General features: G+C 58.1%; 1 protein-coding gene across 2 annotated transcripts in view; it reads left to right on the forward strand.

The window, feature by feature from the left end:
• PDE9A (phosphodiesterase 9A) overlaps positions 16,017–27,711 on the forward strand; it is a 96,640-nt gene continuing 84,945 nt past the window's right edge. Inside the window, exon 1 of one of the 2 annotated variants that reach the window (XM_013981283.2) lies at positions 16,017–16,155. In XM_013981283.2, the coding sequence (XP_013836737.2) occupies positions 16,087–16,155 (69 nt within the window). In that variant the 5' untranslated portion in view covers positions 16,017–16,086. The remainder of the gene's footprint in view (positions 16,156–27,711) is intronic. The other variant, XM_005654079.2, reaches the window with a different exon arrangement.

A 27,711-nucleotide genomic window follows, 5' to 3' on the forward strand; every position in this document is an offset into this window, starting at 1 on the left:
TCTCCCATCCCTTTCGGCACCAGCATCTCTCCACACAGTGCCCATGGCTTAGGACAATAACAATAACCTCGTCTCTAACTCCTCCTCTGGCTTCTTTTTCCAGAAATTGCCTGTGGAAACACACAGTGACCCTGAGATGTAAATGCCATGGACAGAGAGAGCTCTGCCTCTTTTAAAGTCACCCTAGCCCACCTCCTCACTGACACAGAGCAACTCTCGCACCGACGGAGGGTCCAGGTGGACATTTTCACACCCACACAGGTGGGCAGGTGGGTAGCCTCGCCAGATCACTGCCATTTTTCTTATTTGCCTCCCCAGCCCCACTTAAAGCAAAGAATGTAACTCGGGGAATACTGGTTCTCTTTTTCTTTTTCTGTTGGCTTTTTAGGGCCACACCAGCAGCCTATGGAGGTTCCCAGGCTAGGAGTCAAATCAGAGTTACAGCTGCCGGCCTGCACCACAGCCACAGCCACACAGGATCCAAGCCGCGTCTGTGACCTACACCACAGACAACACGGATCCCTGACCCACTGAACGAGGCCAGGGATCAAAGCCGCACCCTCACGGATACCAGTCAGATTCATTTCTGCTGGTTTTCATTTTGTTTACTCAAAGATAGCGTTTCTCCTTTCTCTGCTGGGCAGCTAAGTAGATTTAACAATGATTCATTAAAGTTCTGTCGCCGAACAGCAAATCAATCACAGGAAAGGCTTACATGCAGTCAGATAGTTGGATATTTATTCCGCAGAGTTATAAAGCCCCCGTCTGACTAACTCTCCCACTGATGCGACGGTGACACCCACACGGTGACGGAGCCGCACAGAAACCACAGCTCGGCACAGAGCACTTCCCAAGATCTCTGCTTCCTCCAGTTTTACGCTGTTTCTCAAGCCATTTTCTTTTGTCTTCTTTAAAGCTAGAAAGCGGGGGGCGGGGGCAGGTGTAAAACCCACCTGCTGACAGTGGATAATGACATTGGGGGGGGGACTTCTGGGGGAAGTGATTTTACCACAAACACAATTACATCAAACCCACGCGTCCGAGAAGAGCATCTCTTAAAAGAATCAATCAGGGATGCAAAATGATAAAAAGGAGTATTTCCAGAACACGGAAGGATGGGGTGTCTTCATAGGCTGCCGTGAGGCGTTTTATGCGGAGCTGGCCTTGGAGTTGTCTGTGTTTCGTGGCCGGGATCAAATTAACCAGCAGGGTCCCGAGCAGATTCGTGTGGCATCCCCACTGGTGTTGGATGGCTCGTGAGCAGGACTTTACAGAGCGTGTGCACGCACGCGCACACAAACACACACACACACACACACACACACACACGCCCGACAGGCGCACATACACCCTGGAGGAAAGCCGTCTCTGACGTCACACCTGCCTCCCAGAACCGTCAAGCTCTGAGCGACCTCACGTGCAGATTCAGCTAAGAAACCACATTTCATGGATGAGAAAGGAACATGTGACGTTGCAATGATGTCATCTCTGGCTCCATTGGGCTGGTGTGCGTGGGCTGGTGTGCGTGTACGGAGGACGAAGAGGCTGCAGTTCTCATCACTTTCTTGGCCGTCTGCAGATACGTCAACAGAAAACCGATCCTGGGGTCAGGTTATAGCAGATGTCCCATATCCACTGACACCCAGTGTCAGGCTGCTTTTGAGCAATACACTCGGACCAGCTCTGCCGACCCACAAGGTACAGACCGAGGGTCTCCTGGCCGCAGTGTGGGCTGACCATGGCCAGCAGGTAGCCTGCCCCAAACTCAGATGCCCCCCAAGGAGGGCAAAGTGACAGGAAGGGGCTGAGGGCTCTCTGTACCAGGAGCAGACCCTGCGCTGAACTTTGATAAAGCCACCGGTCTCATCAGGTGGGAGCCCGGGGGCCTGGCCCAAGCTACCTGGGTCTGACCTGGGGGCTTTTCAAAAGGGAGGTGACTCTGGATGAAGAGCCAGACAAGCTCTGCCTTTCAACGTTGGCTTTAGAGTCTCCATTTCAACCTTGGGCTTCTCTTCAAGAGACTCACTGCTTACCTCAAAATTAACCCCAGTTCTTCCTCTTCTGGCACAAGGAGACTCTTTTAAAATTTATTTCAACTTTTTTTCCTGAAATATAGTTGATTTACACTGCCATGTTAATTTCAGAGGTCCAGCACAGTCATAGAGTTTTACATACATATAAAATACACATGTAAATAAAAATGTATATCGAAATAGACATATAATATATATTCTTTTTCAGAGTCTTCTCCCTTATAGGTTATTATAAAATATTGAGTAGAGGAGTTCCCGTTGTGGCTCAGCGGGTTAAGGACCAACTGTTATCCATGAGGATGTGGGTTCGATCCCTGGCCCCACTCAGTGGGTTAAGGATCCAGCGTTGCTGTGAGCTGTAGTGTAGGTCACAGACAAGGCTTGGATCTGGCATGGCTGTGGCTGTGGTGTAGGCAGGCAGCTGCAGCTCCGATTCAATCCCCAGCCTGGGAACCTCCGTATGCTGCACCTGTGCCCCTAAAAAGACAAATTTTATGTATATATATATATATATATATATATATAGAGAGAGAGAGAGAGAGAGAGAGAGAGAGTCGAGTCCCCTATGCTGCGCAGCAGGTCTGTTTTTGAGACTTTATCCCTTCCCATCCTCCCTGGGTTTAAGATCGCCTCGGGCTGGTCTGACGGGTCCCCTCCCAGCGTCTCCATTTACTCCCTGGCAGCCTTAGGTGGTTTCACGAGCTGTGTGTCTCCCCCTCCCCTCGTGAAGTGCTCATCGCAACGCCCGTCCTGCCTTCTCGCTCTTTCTGCGGGTCCAAATGCTCCCCGGGGTGGGAGGAGGAAGTGAGCTTCGTCCAGGCCCCTTCTCACACGCTCTGCAGAGCAGCAGCTCAACCGTCTGGATTCTGCAGCAGAGGACGAGCTCCTGAGACACGGCTGGGGCCCAGCCCCCAGGCCAGGGGGCCAGGATTGCTGGGTGGCTGCAGTCCTGCCGCTGGGAGCCGGCAGCTCGGGGTGCCCCGTTCACCACAGCCAGACTCCCCAGCTGGATCCCCCCAGCCCTTCCTCTCTCTGCGTCCACCACCTCCGACCACCCTCCAAACCTGCATGTGGACACGGGAACTGAACAAGCAACAGGTGGTGGTGGGTGGTGGTTTCTTGGTTTCATTGCTGTGGGAGTGGGAGGTAACAGACAAGCTAGAGGAGGGCGGGCAGGATCCACGTGGTGACAGGTTAGAGTGGCAGGTCCCGTTGTGATCGCACTGGACTTGACCTGGACTCTAGGGTTCCACGTGGAGATAGTTATAGATGTGTGTATGTACATGGGTCACTAGATACACACATATTTTCTTGCTCCATCAGCCTTGACAGCCTAGAAGCAATGACCCCAGAAGCAACAAGCACATCCAGCCTTAGATGTTGGTTCTTCTTTTTATTTTACTATTGTTTTGTCTTTTTAGGGCTGCACCTGCGGCATATGGAGGTTCCCAGGTCAGGGGTCAAATCGGAGCGGTAGCCAGCATCCTACACCACAGCCACCGCAACACCAGATCCCAGCCACATCTGCAACCTACACCACACCTCACAGCAATGCCAGATCCTTAACCCACCGAGCAGGGCCAGGGATCGAACCTGCATCCTCCTGGATACTAGCTGGATTTGTTTCCACTGAGCCACAACGGGAACTCCAAATTTTTCTTTTTTTATTTTTGGGTTCTTCTCTCTTTTTTTTTTTTTTTTTTTCTTTTTCAGCCACACTCATGGCATGTGAATGTTCCAGGACCAGGAACTAAGTCCCAGCCATAGCTGCGACCTGCGCCACAGCTGTGGCAATGCCAGATCCTTAACCTGCTGCACCACAGCGGGAACTCCAAATGTTGGTTTTAATACTGTTCCCCAGTGACAGGAACCAGGGCTCCTTGGAGAGAGGGCAGATTCTAGGACTAGGACGGAAAAGATACAAGATGGGCTAGAACATCCTATGGTCCCAGAAAGCGCTTAAAAAGGGAAGAAAAAGCACGTGGAGAAGAGGGAATATAGGAGCCAAGTGAAAAGGCCCCCGATGGCCAAAGTGGGAGCCACTGGAATCACAAAAAAATAAAGTCGTGCTGGTTTATAACCCAGAGACTAAAATAACATCCATGAGGCCATACAGATATAAATAAATGGATGAATAAACAAACACCATGGGGGAGGAGAGACAAATTTCTCCTGCAAAAGAATTCAGACGGGTGTATGCAGACCCTCTGCCCTGGAGGAGGGCACACCGGGTCTCCTGGGGCGGGCCGTGCACGGGGACATCCTCTCGGGGAGGGCCGTGTGGGGAGGGGGAAACAGAGTCACTTCTCGTGGGAGAAGCCGGCAGCCCCACCCCCGCTGGGGTCCCGGTCAACCCAGCAGTGACAGGTCGAGGGGCTGCAGGACACCGGGGGGAGGCGATGAGCCTCCCCGGACACCTACGCCCCATCCCATCTCAGGAAATGCCTCCGAGATCCCAGGTGAGGGACGTCCTTCAGAGCGGCGGACCCATCCTCCTCAAATCTCTCAAGGTCATCGAGACTCAGCAAAGTCCCAGAGGCTGTTGCCACCAAGAGGAGCCCAAGGAGACAGGAGGACTCACCTTGTGTGGTTTTCTCACTGGGCTCCTGGAAGAGAAAAAAAAAAAATTAGGAAGAAAGAAGCCAGGAAAATCGGAATCAAGTATGGACTTCAGGTAAGCAGAAAATATCAGTGTCTGTCCGTTAACTGCGACGTCGGAGCCCGCCAGGCTGTGATGTTGATCACGGGGGAGACTGGCGCCCGTCGGTGAGAACGCTGTGTACCATCTTTGTCAGCTCCCAGTAAATCCGAAACCGTTCCAAAGTATAAATTTTATTTAAAAAGTATAATGAGCACATTCAGCTTATGACTCATGGATGTTATTGTGACACGACCCAACCTCTCAGTCCGAGCACTGGCCCCCGCAGAAATGACTCAGGCTGGACCCCAGCTGGCCCCTTGGGCCTCGCTCTCCAGCACATGTCCCACCAAGTTCTCCTACTTGGGTGACCAGCCTGGTAGGATGTGTGCTCCAGGCCGCCAGCAGCCATGACCTTGGCCACATGGGGAAAGCCCACTGGGGGCGGGGGGGAGACAGACGGACACACGGACATAGATGGAGACCTTAGATCAACGTGCCTCTCATGCCAGACCGACCCCCGGACTTTTCACTGATAGGAAGCAAAGCATTGCCTCTGCTCACATTTGTTTGAGCTGAGATCCTGTCATTTGCAAATGCAGCATCCATGAGCCCTGGATGGAACCCCGGATGGAACCCTGGTTTCGCTGGTCTTGTGTCTTAGAAGGAAAAGAAACTTGGGGGAACCACGTCTTATAGCATCAAAAATGAACATTTTTCTGGGACACCTCACCGATGAAAAGCTCAAATCCCTTTTCTTCCGAAGCAACGAACTTTGCCCCAGCCCACGTCAGGGCCCGCGTGTTCTTCGCCTCTGCGCACCACGCAGCTGAGGACCGGCTTGCCCTCAGCAGACCATCTGAAGATCTGCTGGTCGGCTGTCAGACCCACCCCAACCTCAGTGCTTGAAAGAAGGAGGGGGCAGCAAATTCACATTTAAACTGCCAAGGCGGCGACACCCAGGTGTGTTTCACAACCGCGGAGGCAGAGCTTCTACGCTGCGAATCCCACGGGACTGTGGGCGGCTGGTCGCCAGGGAGATGGCCTTGGCAGTTCTGGACCCCCTCAGCGCCCACACGTGCTTGGGCTGCTGGTCAGCCAGCCCCCTCCCTTCCTGGGGGGCAGTGAGGAGGGATGGAGAAGGAGAGGCCGAGCGGGGCCCCGGGGGATCCTCCTTAGAGATCGCCGCTGGCCCCGGACCCCTCCCCACGGCGGGGTGCGGTCACTCTGGAAATGATTGGTGGGAGCGGAGGTTTTCTTCAGAGTGTTCAACACTCTGAAGTGGCCTCTTGAGCCAGTCTTGACCCTGCACTCCCGCGGGGAGAATCTCAACTACCATGGCAACAGCATTGTTCCGCAGAAATCCGGAGAGACGAGGGCGAGGAGGAAGAAAGGCATCGAGGGCTTTGCAGCCTTACGCCACTACTCCTTGCAGAGGCCCCATGAGCCCATTCCACAGAGGAGAAAACTGAGGCGCAGGGCTGCCCAGCAAGTCGGAGCTGGACTCAGACCCCCCGCTGACCGCACCCCAGGACCTGCTGGGCTGCCCTGGCCACCTTGCACGCATGTCACCTGCATCCAAGTCAGCTAAGGCCACGCCACGGCTTCCTATCCTCCAGTGGCTTTGGTTAGACCTCGAATAAAACCCCAAACCCTGCAACACCAGCTGCCTTCTGCCTCCACTCCTCCATCTCTCTGCCCCTGCGCTGGCTGCCTCCCACCTTCCCTGCTGGGCCCCCTCCCCCTGGACAGCTCTCCCTTTGAATGAATCTTCTCCTTGACTTGATTCATGTCTCTGCTCAGATGTCACCTCCTCCAGGGTGCCTTCCCTGATTCCAGTATCTAAACTGGCAGCCCCAGGGAATCCTAAGTCCTCCTTCTTGGCTTTATTTTTTCCTTTACAGGCCTTATTTTTGTTGTGGCATTATACATCCATTGTTTGTTGTCTATCTCCCCACCAGAATATAAGTCCCAGGCAGGCGTTGTCTGTCTCCCCACTAGAATAGCAGTCCGAGGTGGGTAGAATTCTCCTGTCTTATTTACTGGGAGAGCTTTTTACAAACTTCTACTAGACCTGGCATGTTTCGTGTTTGTGCAGGGTGGAGGTGAGGGGATGGGTGCTAGCTCTTGCTTTCATGTCTTCCCCCTCTGCCTTGGAGCGTGCCAGAGAGCCAGGCCCGGTCACACATATCTTTGCCCCAGTCCCGGCTCGTGGCTCACAGCTCCCTGTTCCTGGCCCAGGGCTCCACCCTCATCAGTGAGCGCTTATTTGCCATTGGCTGAATTGGGGCCAGGCTCAGGGGCCAGGAGGCCTGGCAGGTCCTGCCCCCATCCACCTGCTTCGAGGTCGACCTTCACGAAGTTCTGATCAGAAAGAGGCCACTGCAAAGTTTCCAAACTTTGGAAAATTTTTGCTTAGTAGAAGCTTCTTTTGAAAAGTCCAGGCTCTTCTGTGGTCAGGAAAAGTGCTTTCCCTCATTCGAGGGTGTCACAGTGGTAAGAATGGGCTCACCCCAAAGGCCAGGGGACTGGGGGTCTGGGGCCTCACCTGCACAGCCTTCCCCTGGGGCCGGAGGAAGGGGGAGCACAGCAGGGCTGCCCGCGGCTTGGCTGGAGTTAAAGGAGCTGACTAGTGACAGAATAGGAGGCGGAGGTCCTGGGGGCCATGGGTGGTAGGGAGAGCTGGTCTCCTGTCTCCACAGATGAGGGATGCTTCTGAGGTGGGGTGGCCGACCACTGGGTCCCCCGAGACCCCGTGCCCTAGAGCTACCAAGAGGATGCTTGGAGCAAGGCTCTCAGACCCAAAGTATTCAAATGAGCAAGTATCTCTAAGGGCACAACTGCTAAGAAAGAAAAGAGACATAGGAATTTCCCACAGTTAAGACCTCTCTCTTCCTTCATCCGGCAATTTTCAAACTCTAATCCTTCTCACGGGTTGGGGAGGGGTACTTGGGGTGTCCTGGGGTTTCTGTGCCTGCTTTGGTGGAGACGACGAAGAATGGGCGGGGGCGGGGGCGGGGGCGGGGGCGGGCCCCACCCGAGCCCCGCCCTCTCCCCGCCTCTCCCCGCCCTCTCCCCGCCTCCCCCCGCCCTCTCCCCCGCAGGTTTACTGACCTTCATAAACCCTTGCGGTTTGGACACGTGGGAGAGGGACACCCCGGCATACAGGACAGGGGACTCCCTGCTCATTTGGACCCACAGGCGCTTAAGAAATTCGTCACAGGGAGTTCCCGTGGTGGCTCAGTGGGTTAAGAGCCCGACATAGCATCCTCGAGGAAATGGGTTCCATCCCTGGTCTTGCTCAGTGGGTTAAAAATTCGGTGTTGCCGTGAGCTGTGTTGTAGGTTACAGATGTGGCTTGAATCCAGTGTTGCTGCGGCTGTGGTGTAGGCCAGCAGCTGCAGCTCCGATTTGACCCCTAGCCTGGGACCTTCCAACTGCTACAGAGCAAAACAACACAACACAAAACAAAACAAACAAATCCATCGCAGGTGGTACAAGAGGCGCGGTCACCACCTAACTTTGAGTTCATGGAAGTCTCTTTCACTGAAAGATGGACCAGCTGGGCCATAAACTAGCTTTCAGAATAGTTTTAAAGCGTCCCTAGGCATCGTGGAAGCCACCCCAAATAAATAGGACACAACCCTCGTCTTTAAAGAGCTAGCAATGAAGTCGGGCGCGAGGGCCTACAGAGAGACGCTACTGCGGATAAAGTTCAGGCCTGCATACGAATTAAGCTTCCGTGTCCTACTTCTGGAAATGAGATCATCAGTTTGCAGAGCACTCCACTCACAACGGCGGGCTTGCCCCTGGGTCAAGCCTCAGCCGGGAGGTCATTTGGGCTCGTGGATCAGCTGAGCCTGCCTTCGGTCCCCGCCGCTGCTCGCACGGTCACCTCGGCACTCCTGGAGGCCGGGCAGGCTGAGAACAGACTCCAACACCCCACCCAGGGACCCAAACCGAAAGGAACCAGCCTGTCGGGTGGGGATCGGGTGGGTGGCCAACCCCGCCTCGCCAAAGAACTTGGGGTGGTGGGAGAAAAACAGTTGATCATGGAAGTGGGGGCTGGTGGGTAAGCGGCCACTCCCAGAGGCAGGTCTTAGAGTCACTCCCAGGTGCCCAGACCCCGAGCACACAAGCCCCCACGGCACCCCACGTCCTACTTGGAGCCTCCTTTGACCAGATGACATCATTCTGTTCCTGTCCCACTTAGGGCAGCCCTGTGCACCCGGCTGCTCTCGGGCTCTGCCCGCCACCTGAGCGCAGGGAACAGGGTCCAGAGAGAGCTAAAGGGCCTGAGACCCTGGGGCGGGCTCAGTCGCTCCCAGACAGCAGTGCTCGGGAGCCCCTAACAGGTGAGTGGCCTGAGGGCCCAGCCCAGGTGCCTCAAAGCCTTTTAAGGGGAAAACCAGTCCCTTAGTGTCCAGAAGTTTGACCGCAGCCGTGGCCAGCACGGGTCCCTGTGGCAGCTGGGAGATGGGTTAGCGGTGGCAGGTGGCGTGTCACTGTGAGAAGGGACAGGGGCAGCCCAGCCTCAGCACCCAGCCCCCAGAGGCTGCCCCTTTTCTGGGGCGGTGGGGGTGGGGGTTGGAGGTGGGAAGCTGAACCAGAACCGGCTGCTGGGGGCGGCACCCCACCGCTTGGGCTGTGCGGGGGTCCAGCTCTGAGCAGCAGCCTGAAACAAGTTCTCACGGGCCGGATGGGGCAGAGGCCTCCTGGGTTCAGCACCAGAGAGCCCTTTTCCTCCTTAGAAACTCAGGAAAACCGCTTTAGCCGAAAGGTAGGGAATCTGTGGTTGGCTTTTAGCACTGCTTTGAATGCTGATTAATTCAAAGTCAAAAATTCAACACAGGGGAGTTCCCCGTTGCGGCTCAGGGTTAGGAACCCAACTAGTATCCATGAGGACGTGGGTTCGATCCCTGGCCTCTATCAGTGGGTTAAGGATCCGGCATTGCTGTGAGCTGTGGTGTAGGTCACAGATGTGGCTTGGATCCGGCATTGCTGTGGCTGTGCTGTAGGCCGGCGGCTGTAGCTCTGATTGGACCCCTAGCCTGGGAATCTCCATACACTGGGTGTGCGGCTCCAAAAAGAAAAAAATGTCCACACCGACCATCAGCTTTGCAGAGAGGAAGGGGCGCTAAGTCACAGAAAGGCCTCCATCCACAAAAGATTGTTCAACGTTCACTTAGCCCCGGGGGGAGGGCTGCCCCATCGAAGGCCCCACGGCTCCGTCTTCCCCTCACAGAGGCTTCGTTTGGTGGGGAGACGGCAGCAGCTACAGCGCAGAGAGGGAGCAGGGGGACAGCAGTGGCGCTCTTCCTAACAAGACAACAAAACAGCCCCGGAGTCCTCCTGGGTGCCAGGCCTCGGCCAGTGGATGCTCACGCAGGGTCACGCGGTCCCCATCAATCCTCAGGGCACCTCAGCCCCTTTAGTCAATGAGGCGTCAGGCTCAGGAGGACACACAAGTCATCCAGGGCCACAGGGAGGGGATCATACAGGGCGCGGGGTCTCGGGGTCCCCGGGAGGAGCCCCCACCCCACTGTAGAGAGAGGGGTCCGTGTAGGTGACATCTGAATAATCCTAAGGAAGCGGTGGTGGGGGGAGAGGAAGGGACAGTCTTCTCGGATGGGACGAGGAGCAAGGTCACGGATGTCACAGCGGAGCATCTGGTGTCTTCGGGGAATGGGGACAGAGAAGGACATACGAGACGGCCGACGCCAGATGTGCCACACTGGAGGCAACGGCAAGTCCCCAGAGAGGCCACCAGGGACATGACAGGCAGACCAGGCCACTGAGAAGATCCAGGAACACCCACGTGGGAGGGACGAGGAGGGAGAAGAGGCAGGGAACCAGCGGAGGCCGCTAAAATGGACCGACAGGGTCAGAAGAGGGCCTTGACCTGCCAGCTGCCACAGAGGCAGACACTGTCCAGGAAAAGGGGGCAGCTGAGGCCCCGGCAAACAGCCCACGGCCACACCACAGTCTCGGGCAGACTTGAGTGTCTGTCTGGGCCCCGACGTCTCCCGGCAACGCATTTGCAGAGACCCGTTCTTCCCTATGCAGCCATTTCTAAGAACGTCGCTGCGTCATTGTGTACCAATTGCTTCTCCCTTCTTCCGCGTTCCCACTGAATGCAAAAATAACATCACGGCCTTGGAAAAACGGTTTTTTAAAAAATGCCTAAAACCCCAGGACCCTGAACAAGCCATTTGGTTTTCGCTCCCTAGATGGCTTGACTCCTAGCAGGTGTCACAGAGCCAAAGACGGTGTGTAATCTCCGCAGAGCAGGGGCAGGTGCTGCCCACAGCCGGCCCTCCGGGACCTGGCCCCAGGGTGCCTGGGGACAAGCAGCTGGGTTCAGGAATGGACGGCGGGGTGTAAGCGCCTCTGCTGGGTCATGGTCACAGCAATGCCGTGAGTCCCCACGGCCTCTCTCCACGCGGCATAATCCCTGCCCTTGATCGTCCTTTCAGCAAATGGGCCCCAATTTAATTAGCCGGTCCCAGTCTTTGGAAATTCAGGTCACATCTTTATTTCTTTTTTAACTCTTCTATTACAAACGGCACCTCCTTTCTACGCCAACAAGAAACCCAACAGGAAAAGTGGTCGTGTTTTGATGACTTAAACATGTAAAGCCGCAGTATGAAGGTATCGTGAGTAAAGCTGAAAGATAAGGCAGTGACTGGTATAAATTATTAGCAAAATACTCAATAGTCAGAGGGTTCCTATCCTTTGTATATAAGGAGCCAGGAGACATCAATTACGGAGAGGGAGTCCCGTGGTGGCTCAGCGGGTTAAGAGCCCAACTAGTACCCAGGAGGAGTCGGGTTTGATCCCTGGCCTCGCTCAGAGGGCCTCACTCAAAGCATTGCCATGCACTTTGGTGTAGGTCAAAGATAAGGCTTGGATTCGGCATGGCTGTGGCTGTGGCGTAGGCCAGCCGCTATAGCTCTAATTTGACCTGGGAACTTCCATATGCCACTGGTACGGCCCTAAAAAGCAAAAAAAAAAAAAAAAAAAAGAAGAAGAAGAAGAAGAAGAAGAAGAAGAAGGAGAAAGAAATCCATAGTGGAGAAAAGCTCACCACCCAGCACATAGACCATCCGATCACTAGGTCAAGAGCAGGTGCGTGTGCGTCTCCGAGTTGCCCCTGGACGACCATTAGGAAGCGGGGCGGAGGGGGGGGCGCCACCCACAGACCTGGATGGGGCTGTGCCTCTTCTACTGCGTCGTTTGAAATGTTTACAATGAGTAATAATCCTGTAATGACCAAAACCGTAAAAAGAAGTAAGTCGACGTGTGTATAAATCAAATATTGTACCACTGAACTGACGCTGCCTTTGCACGAAAGTGCAGGGCAGGCAGACCAAAGGGCACACGCTTTCCCTCACTCTCGGCACCTCCCGCCAGACGGGTTCCCAGGGGGAGAGAGCTGTTTACAGGGCGTTCCGTTCACTCCATATGCACTGAGCGGCTGATGCCTCCAAGAGGCCCGTGGTGAAGCTTCCAGAATGCAAAGCACCTTATCTCTGACCGGTTCCTTCACTTTCGCCCTCTCCCACGGTTTCTCCAGATCACGTGCTCCCATCCCCTTAACAAGGTCTGCCCCCTGCCTGGTGTGCAACAGGTGCGCATGCATTTGGCTTATGCAACAAATTCAGTTTGGCTCCCCGGCCCTGCCTGCCCCTGCCAGTTCAGAAGAGCTGGCATGGAAGCCCCTGGATTATTTTCAGAACAGTCATTAAAAATGCTAGTTAGACCCACGTGAGAATAGGCAGAGGATGTCCTCGGGGCTGGATCAGCAGCAGCCTGCTGACCCATGTCCCCTGCCCCCCAAGGCCGGGTGCCTGGCCATTCTGGACAGGCGTTTCCCTCCTCCCCCGGCAGAGGCGCCCTCTGGATTTTCCCGACTGCTCTGAACCTCCTCCCCTGTCCCTGAGTCCTGGTTGGAGGTGCCCATTCCAGGTGGGGGCGGGGGCAGGGACAGGGGCAGACCCTCTTCTTCCTCCTGACTGTGGCCGCGCTCCTCTTGCCAGAGATGAAGAGCTGGTGTGGGCCCGGCCACCAGGGCCCAGTTCTTCAGGCCGATTTGAAAGGACGCTTTGATGAGGGTCTCTGGCAATTAAAGGGTGAGATCTGCATACAGAGGTGAGCCCATATGCAGGCTGGTCGATACTGGAAGAAGCTGGGGGCAGATATTGGTCCACGCTGGGGGCAGGGGTGGGGTTGGGTGGAGGCAGGACCCCCCCCCCAGGGGTGGGTTTGTACCTTCGCCTCTGTAGCATCCCTGTGAGATTCAGGCAGGATCTTCGACTCTGATGCCCCAGAGAGTTGGGAACTCCCCTCCCTGTAATTCCCCTCGGACTCTGAACCCCGTGGCCAAGTCCCCACAAGCCCCACGGGCCTCCTGCCCAGCCGGGCCCCTCATCCTGGCCCCCAGGCCACCTGGCAGAGGCTGGCGGTTTCTTTGGGTTTTATCTTGATTCTGGGAACTTACACGGGCTGCAATGCTGGTGGCCAAGCCAGAATCAGGAAGGCAGGTCAAGGACGCCAGGGTGCCCCTGGGCTGACATGGCACGGACAGAGGGGAGGGCTGGCTCCTGCGACCTTACCAGGGGCTGTCCTGGCTGAAGGAGAGTGAATTTAGGCAGAGCCTAAGGGGAGCAAAAGGCAGAAATCATAGCACTGTCAGCAAGGAGCCTCAGGGAAAGACCCAAACCGTCTCCAGACCGGGGATGCCGAATCCAACCACTTCTTGCCCAAACCACTGTCATTCTTTGCAAAGATGATGAGGGCTGCCCTCCTGGTCTCCCTGCTGCCCCCGCCATCAGCGCATCCCCACTCAGCAGCGGCTGAGCCTCAACTTCCCTTCTCTGCCCAACCTCCTGGGTGACTCCATCCTAAAGAGCAGGACCACGTCATGCTACCACCCACACGGGGGTCTGCCACCCCTCACCTCTCATCCCACACCCCCTTGCAGGCCCCCTGCTGCCACCTGCTACATTCCTTGGGGGGGAGGCTGCTCCGGCCCCTCCTCCCTCTCTTTCCTGTGTGCTCAGGCCCAGCCACCCTCCCAGTGTCAGCTCTGCACGCTCCCTTCGCCTCCTGACTTTTCTCCTTTGCTCTAATTATTATCCAACATGCTCGTGTTGCATTTCCTGACACCATCTCATCTGCTTCCCACTAAAATGCCAGCTCCTCCCGGAGCGCCGGGAGTTCTGCTCCTTCTCCACGGATGGCCCAGGGCCTAGAAGAGCAGCGACACACAGCAAGGACAGCACGGGGGAAGGGAGGGAGGAAGGAACCGGGGCTCCTGCAGGCGGGGCAAAGGCAGGTTCTGCTGGCTCCGGGATGAGGGACGGGACAGCAGCCTGGTCAATCCAATACTCATGGGGTGATCATTAATCGGGAGGCAGAACCAGCCAGGCGGAAGGAAGGAGCCCCCCGCCACTGTGGTGCCCGCCACGCCACCACGGAGCCTCAGCCTCCAGCTGGCAGGAACGTGGCCCTGGAAGGAGACGGTCTGAGAGGACCAGGTCAAATGACAACACGACATAGAAAATAACTGGGTACCAAGCTGATGAGCCATCAGCCGGGCGGTGAGCTTTCCACGCCCAGCAGCGCAATAGCTCCGCAGATCAGTCACTGGACGAGCCCAGAGAACATCAGACCCTTCCACGACAAGACTGAACTCTAATAACAGGGCTCCCTCCAATTTTCTGGGGCCACATTGTCACAAGTGTGAGTCAAGTGCCCACTCCAACCCCCTGGTGGGGCTGACCCTCCACCTCAAAGGCCTCCTGGTGCCTCCTCTCCAGCCCAGTCGCATGTCAAACAAATCTCGTGATGCCCCGGCTCTGATGTGGCCCCTTCACTGTGTTGGAGGCAGGGACCGAATCAGCATCAGTCTTTGAGAGCCATCCCCCACCCCCACCCAGAGCAGGGGGACATGAAGCCACACACGCTGGGCTGTTCAAAGGCTGAGGAAACCTCTTCCCCCAAAGGTGACGACTCCACCCTCCCCGGGGCTCCAGCCCGGCCAACGCCCCAGGGGACCAGGAAGAGTCTGGAGAGCCAGCGACTGTCCACCAGGTGGAGGCCAGATGGCCAGCGAAGGAAAAGCAAAGGCCATCAGCCGTGGCCATGGGCCGCCTAGCCTGGGAAAGGCCGGCAGAGAAGAGGGGGTTGGATGCCCAGACACACTCTCTCAGGAAGCAAATCCCAGACATTCAACAGATGGAAAGCAGTGGCTTGGAATTCTCTTCCAACGAAACAGTAAGTGCATTCTCTGGCTGCTTCCGACACTCGCTTCCAAAAGCAACAGGCACCGGGAGCCATTCCGCGTCCCCAGGCCTCCCCACAACTCGTTCCCACTCCTGCAAAGGCAGCTCCCCTGGGATGTGCAGGTCTGGGGCTGCCTGAAATCCCTCCTTTTGTTCCCACACTCCCTGCAGCGATTAACAGGGAGGGTGGCGACCCGAACAGTGCGAAACCAGCAAAGAGCTGATGGCCGGGTAATCCTCAATCTGGCTCCATCGGGGACGGAAATAAAATTGCCATTTCAGCTCCGGTGCAGCTGGAAGAGGCTGTCACTCCCGAGGATGTACAGAAAACTTAGGGGAAGGATGGGCAAGAAGCAACTTTTCCCATCTCCTGTTGAAACTAAATGAGGGTGGCAGTCACAGCGAGCAACGGAACCCAGGGGAACTCTCCCAGTGTTAAGTGGCGCTTAAGTCTAGGTAGTGACCACAAAAGCCTTAGGGCCCCATGCCACACGGGTGCTTGCTGATGATCGCGTATCCACCCACCTGCAGTAAGGCATCCCACGGGGAGAGGACCAGCCCAGCAGCCCAGCGGGCACTACGGGAATCTGGTGACAGGGGGAGGCGACCAGCTCAAAGGCCAGAGGGGGGCGCTATGGGAATCTGGGCACAGGGGAGGTGACCAGCTCGAAGGCCAGAGGGGGGCGCTCTGGGAATCCGGGCACAGGGGGAGGTGACCCGCTCAAAGGCCAGAGGGGGGCGCTCTGGGAATCCGGGCACAGGGGGGATGTCTTGACCAGCCCAGCGGCCAGAAGGGGTCACTCGCCCTGAACGACTCTCCAGGGGGCACCGGGACTCAGGCTGCCTGCTTGGCCGCGTCCCCCAGGGAATCCAAGGGACGAGGAGGGTGTGCCGTGACGCGGGAGCGGAGAAGGGAGGGGCGGCAGGGGCGGGGCGGCGGCGGCGGAGGGCCGAGGCGCGGGAAGAGGAGGAGGGCGGCGCCGGGGCGGAGCCGAGCGGGGCGGCGCTCTGGTTGGCTGGTCCCCGCCGCCCGCCCGCCGCCCGCCCCCTCCTCCCACTGCCCGCCCTCCCCGCGGCGCTGGCGTCGAGAAAGTACAGTAAAAAGTCCAAGTGCAGCGCTGGGCGCAAGATGGGAACCGGCTCCTCCAGCTACCGGCCCAAGGCCATCTACTTGGACATCGATGGACGCATTCAGAAGGTACCCACCCCCTCCAGCCTCCCCAGCCCGGCCGCGGGCGTCCTCCCGGCGCGCCCCCTGCGGTGCCAGCCCGCCGCGGGCCCCTCCCCAGGTGACAGCGCTGGGGTCGCGGAAGCGGTGGGGGCCGGCCAGGGGGCGCCAGCGGGGGTGGGGGACCGCGGTCCGCGCGTCCGCGGGGACAGGCTGCGGCCTCCGACAACTTGGGCGGGGGACAGGGTGGTCTGCCGGGCAGGTGTCCTCACGCGCGGCCCGGTGGAAAGGGGCGACTGCACCGGGGTGTTTTTTCCGTTTCATGGGCTGAGCTTTCTTTGTAACAAATCTGATTTTGGCTGAGTTCCTACGTTCAGAAGCTGGCCATGAAGCCGTTTATTTCCGGCGGAACGACCCTGAAGCACTCACCCCTCAGGAGCCGGTGGGCAGCCCTGGGGGCTGCCGAGCTCAAAGCCCCCAAAGGGACCGGACACTGCTTCCTGGCCGGCTGGGAGCAGGTGGGGGTGTCAGTAGAGGCAGGCGCGGCAGGGACACCTCATTCCCCCCTTCAGTTCCCCATCCCAGCAGGTGGTCAGCTCCCACCGGAGAGGGGGACCCCCGCCGCTCTACTTCCTGGGCAGGCAGAGAGACTAGGCGACCCCATGGACCAGCTCTGCATTCAGAGCATCCCCTGCTTCTGATTGGCAGAGAGGGACAATAAGACAGCCTCCCTGGAGGGGGCATCGCCTAAGCTTCCCTAAGGCCCTGGGGGAGGGGATGCCACAGAGAGAACATCGCTCTCAAACCTCGGCTGGACATTTTGGGAAAGCCCTGCGGCCACTGAGGCTCACCTTGCTCTTCTCAAGGAGCACCCAGAGCCAGGAAGCCAGAGGGAGATGCCCCAGCCAGGCACGGGGTAGCTCCTGGGCTTGGGTTTCCCCCTCTGTCAGCCGAGAGACTTGCCCACAAGCCCCTGTCGCCCTGTCCCCTGCTGGCTCCCATGTCCCATGAGATGAGAAGTACGAGCACCCCTCCCCCCACCATAGCCTGCCTCATTGCAACCAGGTACCTGGGAACAGGTGGCATCAGCACAGGGCAGGTGGTCACCTGCTGCTGGACCCCCACCCCCATCCCCCGATGCCAGGGCCCCTGACCTCCAGGCCACCTGGGACCTCACAGGAGTGAATGGAACGGCCTCCCCCAGGGGGAGAAGGGGCCTGCGCTGAATACTTCCCCGCTCCAGCACGGACACACACACACAAATGTGCACACACATGGGCATGCACTTGCATCCACACACAGCGTGCACATGGAAATGCGTGTACACACACACCCCGCATGTAAACACACAGCATGACACACATGCACACACAGAAACAGGCAGACGCACACACGTGCACACACTTTCACCCTGGCAGAGGAGGAGTGCAAAGGCCAGCCTTTTTTATCTTTTGAAGGAGGTGAGACGAGATGCTGTCACCCTCACAAGTGACAGTTCCTTCCCCAGAACTTCCCAAAGGCTTCCGGGAGAAATTCTGCAGGAAGTGGGTGAACAGTGGAAGAGGTTCCGGGGTGGGAGGTGAGCGCTGAGCAGCGGGCTGGACTGTCATCGTGCGCAGAGGGGGTTTGTGGCTGAGGCACCGGCGGTTTGGGTGACCTTCAGGAAAGCAGCCTTGCAGGTGGCCCGGGCAGAGCAGGCACCTGCACGCGGGAGGGTGGGGCGCCGTGGCCCCTGGGAGGGGCCAGGTCTGAGGTTAGCGCGGGCTCCGCTGCTCTCTGGCTGAACACCTAACCCTCGGCTCCTCTGAGCTGGCCTCCCGGTCAGTAAAGTGGGACAAAAGCACTGCTGTATAGACGCAGTGAAGGAGGCCGGGTAGACGGAATGCCTGGAACCCTCTGGAACGTGGCGGGCGCAGTGCTCGCTCTCTGTTCCGTCCGTGTCCTGTAAGTGATACAAACGGGAGGAGGCAGACCGTGGTCCTCGGGCCTCTGCCACCTCTGCACAGGCTGTCACTGCTTCTTGACCTTGCTCTGCGCCTTCTGCCTTCGCTGCCGATGGTGTCGGGGGCGCCTGGCGGCCAGACCCTGAGCCCTGGGGGAGAGCCGCATCCTTTGGGGTTTGCAGCATGTGCTGGAAAGTCAGCGCCCCGTGCTCCCCTCACAATCGACACCCAGCCGCCCTGTCTGGACTTTAAATCCTAGGCTGAGAGCTCCTCCAGCAAAGCTTGCAATGGCTGTGGTTTTTCTTTCTTTTTTTAAATGTTATCTTATTTTTATTAGAGTATAATTGATTTACAGCGTTGTGTCAATTTCTGCTGTACAGCAAAGTGACCCAGTCATACGTAGATATGGATTCTTTTTCTTGTACTGTCATCCATCGTGGTCCATCCCAGGAGACTGGACAGAGGTCCCTGTGCTGTACAGCAGGACCTCATTGCTTATCCATCCTAAATGCCAGAGTTTGCATCTACCCCCACCCCAAACTCCCCATCCATCCGCCTTCCTTCCCCCTCCCCCTTGGCAACCACAAGTCTATCTTTGCTTTCTTTGCTTTTTCTTTTTTTTTCTTAAGTCTGTCTTTTCTTAAAGTCCCAGGCACTGGGTTAATTCTGAAGCTCCCCGCCTGCGGTCGTGTTCTGTCTCCCTTTTACCCAGCCCATCTCCTTCCCGGGCAGGGTCCCGGGTGCAAACCCATGTGGGGTGGAGGCAGGTGCTGCCGTTGGGGCTTGTGTTGTCCTGTCCTGTCCCCGCCCCCTATCCCCTGCCCCTCGGCTCCTGTGGCTCCCCCTCTCCCCAGGGTCCCCACTCCTGGGCCTTCCAGCCAAGAGGGTCGCAGTGGGGAAGCCGGTGATACCGTTCAAACAGTGGCTTCCGTGGATGCTTTCTGCTCCCGCAGAGCTTGGGGCGGAAGAGCTAAAGTTGCCCGAAGGGGCCGACGGCCAGCGTCCCCGTCTGAGGACTGACCCGCAGGGATAATAATGTCGTCGGCATTTCTGGTTCGAAGAGAGACTGTGTTGGCCCCGGGCACCTGGCTCCCTGCCTTCTCGGTGTGAAGGAGACAGAGCACACGCGGTCGCATCACCCGCCCCGGTGTCCAGTGGGGGCAGCCCCGGGGACCTGGGCTCCCGGGATCCCCTGGAGGGTGCACCTTGTATCCGTGGCCTTTGCTTCAGAGGCCGTGTGGACGAGGCCCCGGGGGCAGGCATGGCTTATCTTCCAGGCTCTGGTCCTTCCCGGGTCAGCACAGAAGGAGGATCTGGGAGACCCAGGGGCCTCCCCTGGCACCTCCACGGCTCAGGGTCGTCCCCTGACCTCTCTCCGACCCGGAGGTCTCCACGGTCCCTCGGGGGGGCTGGGGGGGCTGTGTGGTAGGAATCAAGGGCAGGACACATCACAAAGCCAGTGTCCAGTTTACTGAGTAGCTGCGTGTGCTGAGAGCTGGGACATTCGTGCGTCGTGATGCTCCGTGAGCTGTGGCCCCCCTGCCTCCCCCTTCCCCGAGAGGGACGAGTGGTAACCGCCGCTGTCGCCGGGCGCCCTGTGACGGGAAGGGCACAGCAGGCCCCGCGGGTGGGGAGAGGCGGTGGCGCCGGCCACGCTCAGGGCCCGATGGAGAGGTTTCCTTCCTCAGGGAAGGTGGGCGTCATGGGGACGAGACCGTGGCCTCAGGAGGACTCAGGCCTGGGACTGTGGAATGGCTGGGGCTGTGGCCTCACGAAGCCAGCAGCACCTCCGCACACCTGGAGGTGTCACCTGCTCCTGTCCTTGCCGGGGTCACCTGCTCCTGTCCTTGCCGGGGTCACAGGTGGGACCTGGCTCAAATGCAAATGCACACACACATGCGCGCGCGCACACACACACACACACAGCCCAGGTGAGGGGCCGGGAGTGGGAGCTGGGTCCCTTGCTCCGAGGACTCCTCTCCCGGAGCTGAGGTGTCCTTTTCTCGCCTGAGGGTTTGCTGCCGCACCTCCTGAGCTCAGAACTGCTCCTCTGCCACCAGAGAGAGGTGGGCTCCGCTGGACTGTGTGGGGCGTGAGCGGACGATGCCCTTGGCAGCAGGGAGCTGGAGGGGCTCCTGCCTGGTGGCCCGTCCAGCTGAGGGTTTGCCCACCTTCTAAACAAGGCAGAATGAGGCCTTTGTGGAACCCCTGGTCTGGCCTTGACCTTGGGCTTGGTGAGAAGCCTCGTCCGGGCAGGACTGACCAGCCTGGAGTGAGTAAGTTCCGTGAAAAGGGACCACCTCTGACGGTGTCCCTGCGGGACAGCCCCTGGTCACGGCCTCTGCTGGGTCCACTCTTGGCCACTCTGAGCTGCGGCGTCTTAGTCTCTGCCCGGCTCTGCAGCGGGAACTCAGGGCTTAGTAGGCGATCAGCCGCTTGATTTCTGCCAAGTTGTGCCTACTCTCAGATATGCAACAAATAAGACAAATCCAAAAGGAGGGGCGTTGGAAAGCTCTCATCACAGCACAGAAGATGTTTCCATGGTCTGACCCTTCCCCAGGGCTCACTGCGGTCGGGCTCCGTGACACTCCCCCCCCCCCGCCCCCACTGGACCCCAGCCCCCACGTCCAGTCTTCTCTCCATGCTGACACCTTCTCCAGGCCTGGCCCTGCTGTGACTGGGACCCCAGGGGGATTCTGCCCCGCGGGAGGTGGGGCTCGTCCCAGCCCCACCCCCCGGAGGTTCCCACCTGCGTCAGGCCTGCCCCCTGCCCCACCTTCGTGCCCACCTTCTGCCCACGCCCACGCCGGCCTTTCAGCCACTGCTCTTCCCAAGTCATCCCCTCCTGGGTTCGCTGAAGGTGCCCCCATCCCAGGCTTGTCCAGTGTGGTCAGCGTGGCGGGGCCTCTTGTCCCCCCCGGCTCATGGAATGTCTGTCCTGCCACCTGGCGAAGCCCGCGGATGCCCACGCTTGGCCTGGTACTCAGCGCCTTTGTCTTCAGCCCACTGGAAGGGTCTTTGCGCATTTGTCCAGGGCTGCTGGCCTGACACGGTAGACCCATGGAGAGTTCTCTGGGCTTCTCTGCTGCTGTCCACTCTCTGCAGCACTGCCGGCTGGATGTCCGCCCCCCCTTGGCCACATCATCATTCCCAGCAAAGTCTTTTTTTTGGGGGGGGGACTTTTTATGATTTTTTTCCATTATAGTTGATTTCCAGTGTTCTGTCAATTTCTGTTGTGCAGCAAAGTGACCCAGTCATACGTATATACACATATTCTTTTTCTCACATTATCCTCCATCCTGTTCCATCACAAGTGACTAGATGCAGTTTCCTGTGCTTAGCAGGATCTCATTGCTCATCCACTCCAAATGCATCTGTTAACCCCAAACTCCCAGTCCCCGTCCCCCAACCCCTTGGCAACCACAGGTCTATTCTCTAAGTCCATGATTTTCTTTCCTGTGGAAAGGTTCTCCTGTGCTATATATTAGATCCCAGATAGAAGTGATGTCACCTGGTGTTTGCCTTTCTCTTTCTGACTTCGTTCACTTAGTACGAGAGTCTCCAGTCCAGCAAAGAATTTCATCTTCCTTTAAATCTGCATAACATGAGGTCTTTACAAGACTATTGAAATGGTAACATAAGCTTATTGCAGCCGCGGGAAGTTGGAAAAGGAGGTCACTGCACCCCCTTTTGGGGCGTCCAGTGTGCGTGGAGGCGGGGCTGGTGGCGCTGGGGAGGAGGCCGGGCCGCTGGCCTGAATGCTCCCTGCCTCCAGCTGGGCCAGAGCCGGGCTGCAAAAAATGGATAAGTGCCTCAGTGTTCAATCTCTTTTTCCACAAGTGGATCAGCCACTCCAGCAGATCAGCCTGCCTGCCTGAGATGCCCTGGCAGGTGCCTCCAAATAAGAAATCTTGGAAGCATGGTTTCTCCAGATTTTAGCCTAAGGTCACCGCTGGCCTCCCTCCTGCTTGCCGCTTGCCGTGGTCGGAAGGCCTCTTAAAACAGATACTTCCAACATCTAGAGGCCCCGGCTGGAGGCCCGAACCCCGCTGATGTCATCAGAGTAGATGGATGATGACACGGAGACCTCTCGGGCTGAGTGCCGAGGGGAGCTGCTCCCGGCAGCCGTGTGGGCGAGCTGAGACCATGGCACTGGGCCACGGGTCCTTTCTTTTCGGGGGGACACACAGATAGCACTAAGTGACACACAGAGCCCAGGTGGAGGCTCAGTGAGCACGTTTTGTCCCCTGACCCTCCCTCCACCCTGCACCTGTCCCCTCGGAGACGCTGGTAGAAGCCATGGCAGTGCCTTGGTGTCCCTGGTGTCTTATCTCTGTGAGCCCACCATGACTCCGAACTAACCACCACAAAGAGGCGGCAGTGCCAAGGCCCCAAGCCCTGGGCCACTGCCCTGGAAGCCCCTTCTCCGACCAGGCAGAGGTGATGCCTCTGGGTGGCAGGGCCACCTCATGCCCTGAGCAAGGGAGCCAGTGGTGTCACCTGAGCCCTGGTGGGCAGAGGGGCTGCCTGGCCTCTGAAACATGCAGAACACGGCTCTGGGCCTCAGGGAAGAAAAGCAGGGGCCGGCTGCCCCCTTGGATACCCTGGGAACCGACATGCCAATGAGAGCTGGCAGGGAAGCAGCCAGGACGTGGCGCCCTGTGCCAGCAGCGGGCAGTGGAACTGGGTGGACAGGTTGCCGTGGGTTACCGCAGGCTGTGTCCCCACGCCCCTGTCTTAGGTTTGCCATCTCTCCCACCACATCAGCACAAGCTGAACCATCTCTATCCCATCACCTGCTCCCCCACCCCCGCCTGCTCTGTGGCAGAGGCCACACTCCTGGGGACTGGGCAGTCTTTGCAGGAAGGGCTAAGAGGGTGCCCAGAGGTCACGGAGGGACCTCAGGTATCCACCAGGTGGACAAGACAGCAGCATCCCAGTCCCCCCCTTGCCCCTCCCCCACCAGACAGGCGGGAGGGAGAGCCCCCACCCCCACCCCCACCCCCCCCCCGGCCACTCGCAGAGACTCAGGCTCCAGGCTGGGGGGCGGCTCGGGGACCCAGCTCCAAAGGAGTTGAGGCGCAGCCCCGGCCTTTTGCTCAGCAGCCTTTCCTCCTGCTTTTGTGATTAAGTGACTGTGTTCCCAAAGCCTCTGAATCTTTTTGAGACGATTCTAAGGGTGCGTCTCCTGAAGATCCAGCCGCCGGAGGAGGAGCAGTGCATGCCTCTCTCCTTAGGCGCTCGTTTCCAGCCGTGCGAGGGTCACCGGACAGGGGTGCTCAGCTGCCTTGAAGATGCCTCCAAACATTGGCCATCTCAAAAAAAATACCCTCTGGAGTCGGTGATTTGCCTTGCCCCCCCTCCCGCCCACCTGTCCCCTCCCCACACCCCTGCCAGGGCCACAACCTCTCCATTCCCAAAGCACCTCTGAAAACTCCATCTAGACACAGCTAAAGACGAGCCAGAACGTTCTGTTTAGTTGGCTTTAGATTCCCTGCCTAGCATGTGTTTAATTTTTACAAACTGTAGTGAAGTACACGTAACATTCTGCCGTCTTCACCACGTTTAAGGGCGCAGCGCAGGGGCATACACACTCACACCAGCAGCCATCTCCAGGACTGCCTCCAACTGGGTCCTCACTGAGCACCCACGCCCCAGCCCTGGGACCCGCACCCATCTCTCTGCGTTTGCCGGCTGCGGGTGGAATCATGCCATGTTTGTCACCTGTGCCTGCCTTAGTCCACCGAGCGCCCGGTCCTTGGGTTCTTCCACATCGTGGCAGGTGCCACAGTGCCCTTGCTCGTGAAGGCCAAGGCAGCTGGCATGGTGTGTGGAGACGGCATTCTGCTTATGCCTGAAGTGGTTGGGGAGCTGCCTGCTCAGCATGCGGAAGTCCCCCAGGGCCAGGGATCGAACCCATGCCACTGCAGTGACCCCACCAGATCCTCAACCCACGGAGCAACCAGGGAACGCCTCGTTTCCACTCTCATCTCCTCAGTTTGCAAAGTGCAGGTCACCGCAGTGGTGGATTATTGTGCCTTCTGGAAAACTCTGCGTTCCCTAAAGCCCTGCCCCGTTTCCCCGTCCTGATTGTGTTCGCCTCGGGCGGTTGCCTGCGCTGTGGTCTGTGCAGGGTGCTGTATCGCAGGCAGGGAGACGTCACCCGTTCCTGGAGACAGATGCGCTTCAGATTCAGTTCGCTCAGCTCGCTTGCCGGCTCCGTGACCTCAGGGGCGAGAGCACCGATTTGGGGGCCAGTCTCTGCCTCTGAACCAGGCATGGGGGGCAGGTTCCTTACACGCCTCTGGGTCTCCATCCGTGAAGTGGGGTGAAGCGAGCGTCCACCCCACAGGGTGGCAGTGATCAAAGTCCAAAACGTGTGTCCTGTGCCGGACGAGGGGGGCGCATGCTGAGGGCTCCCTAAGGTCGTGTTATCCTCCTGAGCTTATCATTTCTCCGGGTCGTGGATTCGAGGCCGCTGGATCTCTGCATCTGGTTGGGGGAGGCTTACCAAGACCCTGACCTTGTGCATCCTGCCGTCGTTTGGGCACAAGGCCGTGTGTCCAGGCACGCGCTGCGGCAAGAAGGGCCAGGGGAGCCCCGAGGGGGTGTCCAGCTCCGTGATCGCCGGCGACTGCATTCCCCGGCTTAGCCTTCACCCATCCTCTTCCCCATCCTTCCTCCGCAGGAAGGACCACAAATGCCTTTCATTTCTCCTCCGGCTGGTCCAGAGGTGCAGCTCTCTGGGGATGCAGTGAGGAGGCAGGAAGGGGAGGGGAGGAGACGTGACCCCTCAGTGCAGCTCCCGGCTCCGAGGAACTGGGACGAGCAGCCCTGGTGACAAGGGACAGCCTGCGTGCCAGCACGCTCTCCAGCTGCATTAGGGTTTCCAGGCTGCTGCTTCATTTATTTTGCTGGAAGAGGTGGCAGCCGTGCCCACAAGCATGTAATAAGAATTTTATAGGCCAGCTAAACCCAAACGAGCTGTGCCTGGAGAGTGGATGGTTGGTCACTGTCCCCTGCAGCCCCGGGAACACCCTGCTGTCTCTGTCGCCTGGCTGCTGGCTGTGTTCCTCCCAGGCCCTCAGCAACCCCGCCTCATGTGTGGCCTGGGAGAGCTGCTCGGCCTTGGGGGGGTGGGGTCAAGGGACAGGGGAGCTTTGGGGCAACAAAGTCATTGCCCAGCTGTGGGGTGGGAGTTGGTGGGACTCATCACAGCAGAACCCTCCTGGGTGTAGCCAGACAGAAGCTGCCACAGGGAAGCAGCCACCGCCCTGAAAGCCCCGCTGCCCAGCTGCCAGCTCTGGGTGACCAGGGCATCGTCTGGGGGGGGGGGGTCTGGCGTTCCCGAGACCAGGCGCAGGTGGCATCGATTCATTCCATAAGCAGAACAGTTAGCCCTGTGATTCAGGCTGCCTTTATTCTCACAGCTTCTGCCTTGGGTTTTTTTTTTTTTTTTTTTTTTTCTTCCCCTTTCTGTTTTTACTTGTATTGCCTTACAAATAACAGACAAAGAGGCGGTGCGTTTGACATTATCATCTAGAGATCTGCCATAATCGCCACCTGCAGTTTACGCTTGCAAGAACGGCCAACCTGGAGCCTGGCTGCTGTTACGTAAAGGCTGACTATCAGCAGAAGCAGCCGGGCGTGGAGCCCCGTCTGCTGCGCGCACCATTTCCAAAGCTCTTTGGGGAGCAGCCCCCAAAATGCTTTCGCTCGGGGTTGGGTTATATAAGCTTCCCACGAGGGAAAGTTCAGATGCGGGCGGTGCTTAAAGGTTGAACACTAATGGTCGTACATACTCCGAAGCCTCTCAATGAAGCTTCTTATGTAAAAGCCTCAAGTGTCTTACTGTCACTATTAATAACAGGAAATCCAAAGCTTAGAATAAACACGAGAAGCGCTGAAACAGAGATGGCTTACCATGTCCCCCTGGAGCCACAGGATGCGCAGCCGTGGCCCAGCACGTATTGGAGACCCGTCTGCATATGATGTTTTGAAGGCTGAGCTCCAAAGGGCAGAGATGGGAGGCGGCATCTGTGCCCTCCTGGCAGAGACCACCCAGGATATTCCAGGGATGAGAGTCCGGAGAGACACCTCCAGAGGCAAAGTTAAACAGGGGGAGGGTGTCGGAGTCGTGAATTTCTTCCAAGAGTATTTCTTGAAGCAGTGCCAGGTGGCCCCAGGCAGAAAAGCTGGCTGAGATGGGCCATGGCCTCGGGGAGCTGAGAGCCCACGTGCCGGTGATGCCTGGGTGATGGAGGAGCAGTGGAGCCCTGAGGGAGACGAGGTGGGTGGGCAGAGGGCGACGGTGGCCCTTCTCAGAGTCAGGCTCGGCTGCCTGCTGATGCCTGGGTACTAAGCCCTCAGCATCACGCCCGATTCTAAGAACGGAGACAGGAGGGTGTGGGCTACGTGCACAGTGGGCTCCGCTGGTGTTCCGAACTAGAGACACAGGGAGACCTCCTTCCACCCACCCTCCACTCCCTGCACCCCCACATTTCACCCGGAACGTGACAGCGCCAAGCCCCTCACCCTACTTTTTCCGTCTTGCCTTGTGATGGCATCTCCCTTCCCAGGCCTTCCCCTAAAGCCTCTCTAGGGACGGGGGACTCTGGGTCTCCTGGGTGTTGGTGTTGGAGCAGCGAGGGGCCGAGGGCTGGGAGCCAGGCCCCCTCTGGTCTGGGTTTCAGACTCAATCTCTATCCCTGTCGTGAAGCCTCCAGCTCCCCCATCCACTCAGAAGCGCCAGGCTGGGCTTCTGGAAGAAAGAGCCAGGGGTTTGGCGGCTTTCTGCCAACTGCTGTGAGCCCCAGGCTTCACACTAAAAATAGGGAGCCCGAGAGGAATTGCTTGGTTCGGCGCAGAGGCTGCACGGGCAGCTCTGCCCCCACAGGCTGCGCGACACAGGCGACGTGGGACGGTGCCCGTCTCAGCCTGGCCCAGGAGAGACTGTGCCCGGCTGATGTCATGCTAGGGACAGGCACCCCCAAAAGTCCAGCAGCGTCAAGGAGACACCCTGATCTCTGGGCACACTTGGAGCAGCAGCCACAGAGGAGGCCCGAGGGCTTTTTCTCTGGGCAGTGGACGCTGGCCTTTGCGGCAGGTGTGGGGCCAACTTGAACCCCCTCGAGGCCGCGGTCGCCCACACTCAGAGACATTTCTGGCAGGAAAGCTGCGCTTGATTTGTCTAATGGAATCTCAAGTACTGGAAAGCAGAGGAGGAACAGGAAGCAGTGGGGGGAGGAAGGCGGCTCCCGGCCGATTTGGAGGCGCCTTGGCTCCCCCAGCCTCAGGCCAGCTCAGCTCACTCGCCACTGTCCCCCTGGTGCCCTGCGACGGCCTCAGGGTCCTCTGACACCACCTGTCACCTCATGCTGCCCTCGCTCCTGTGGGTCCCCGCTGTTTGGGGTTGAACTGTGTTCCCTCCAAACGTGTGACCACATCCTGAGCCCGTACCTGTGGATGGGACTGTGTTTGGAAGTCGGGTCTTTGTCAATATAATCAAGGCGAGATGGTGCCGCACTGCTTGAGAAGGGGCTTTTATCCCGTGTGACCGTCCTCCAAGCAGAAGGAAAGTTGCAGGTACAGAGAGCAGAGGCAGAGTGAGCCCTGAAAGCCAAGGCCAAGCCCGAGAGATGAA

Source organism: Sus scrofa, chromosome 13 (genome assembly GCF_000003025.6).
Source record: "Sus scrofa isolate TJ Tabasco breed Duroc chromosome 13, Sscrofa11.1, whole genome shotgun sequence".
In the NCBI taxonomy this organism is placed as follows: Eukaryota; Metazoa; Chordata; class Mammalia; order Artiodactyla; family Suidae; genus Sus; species Sus scrofa.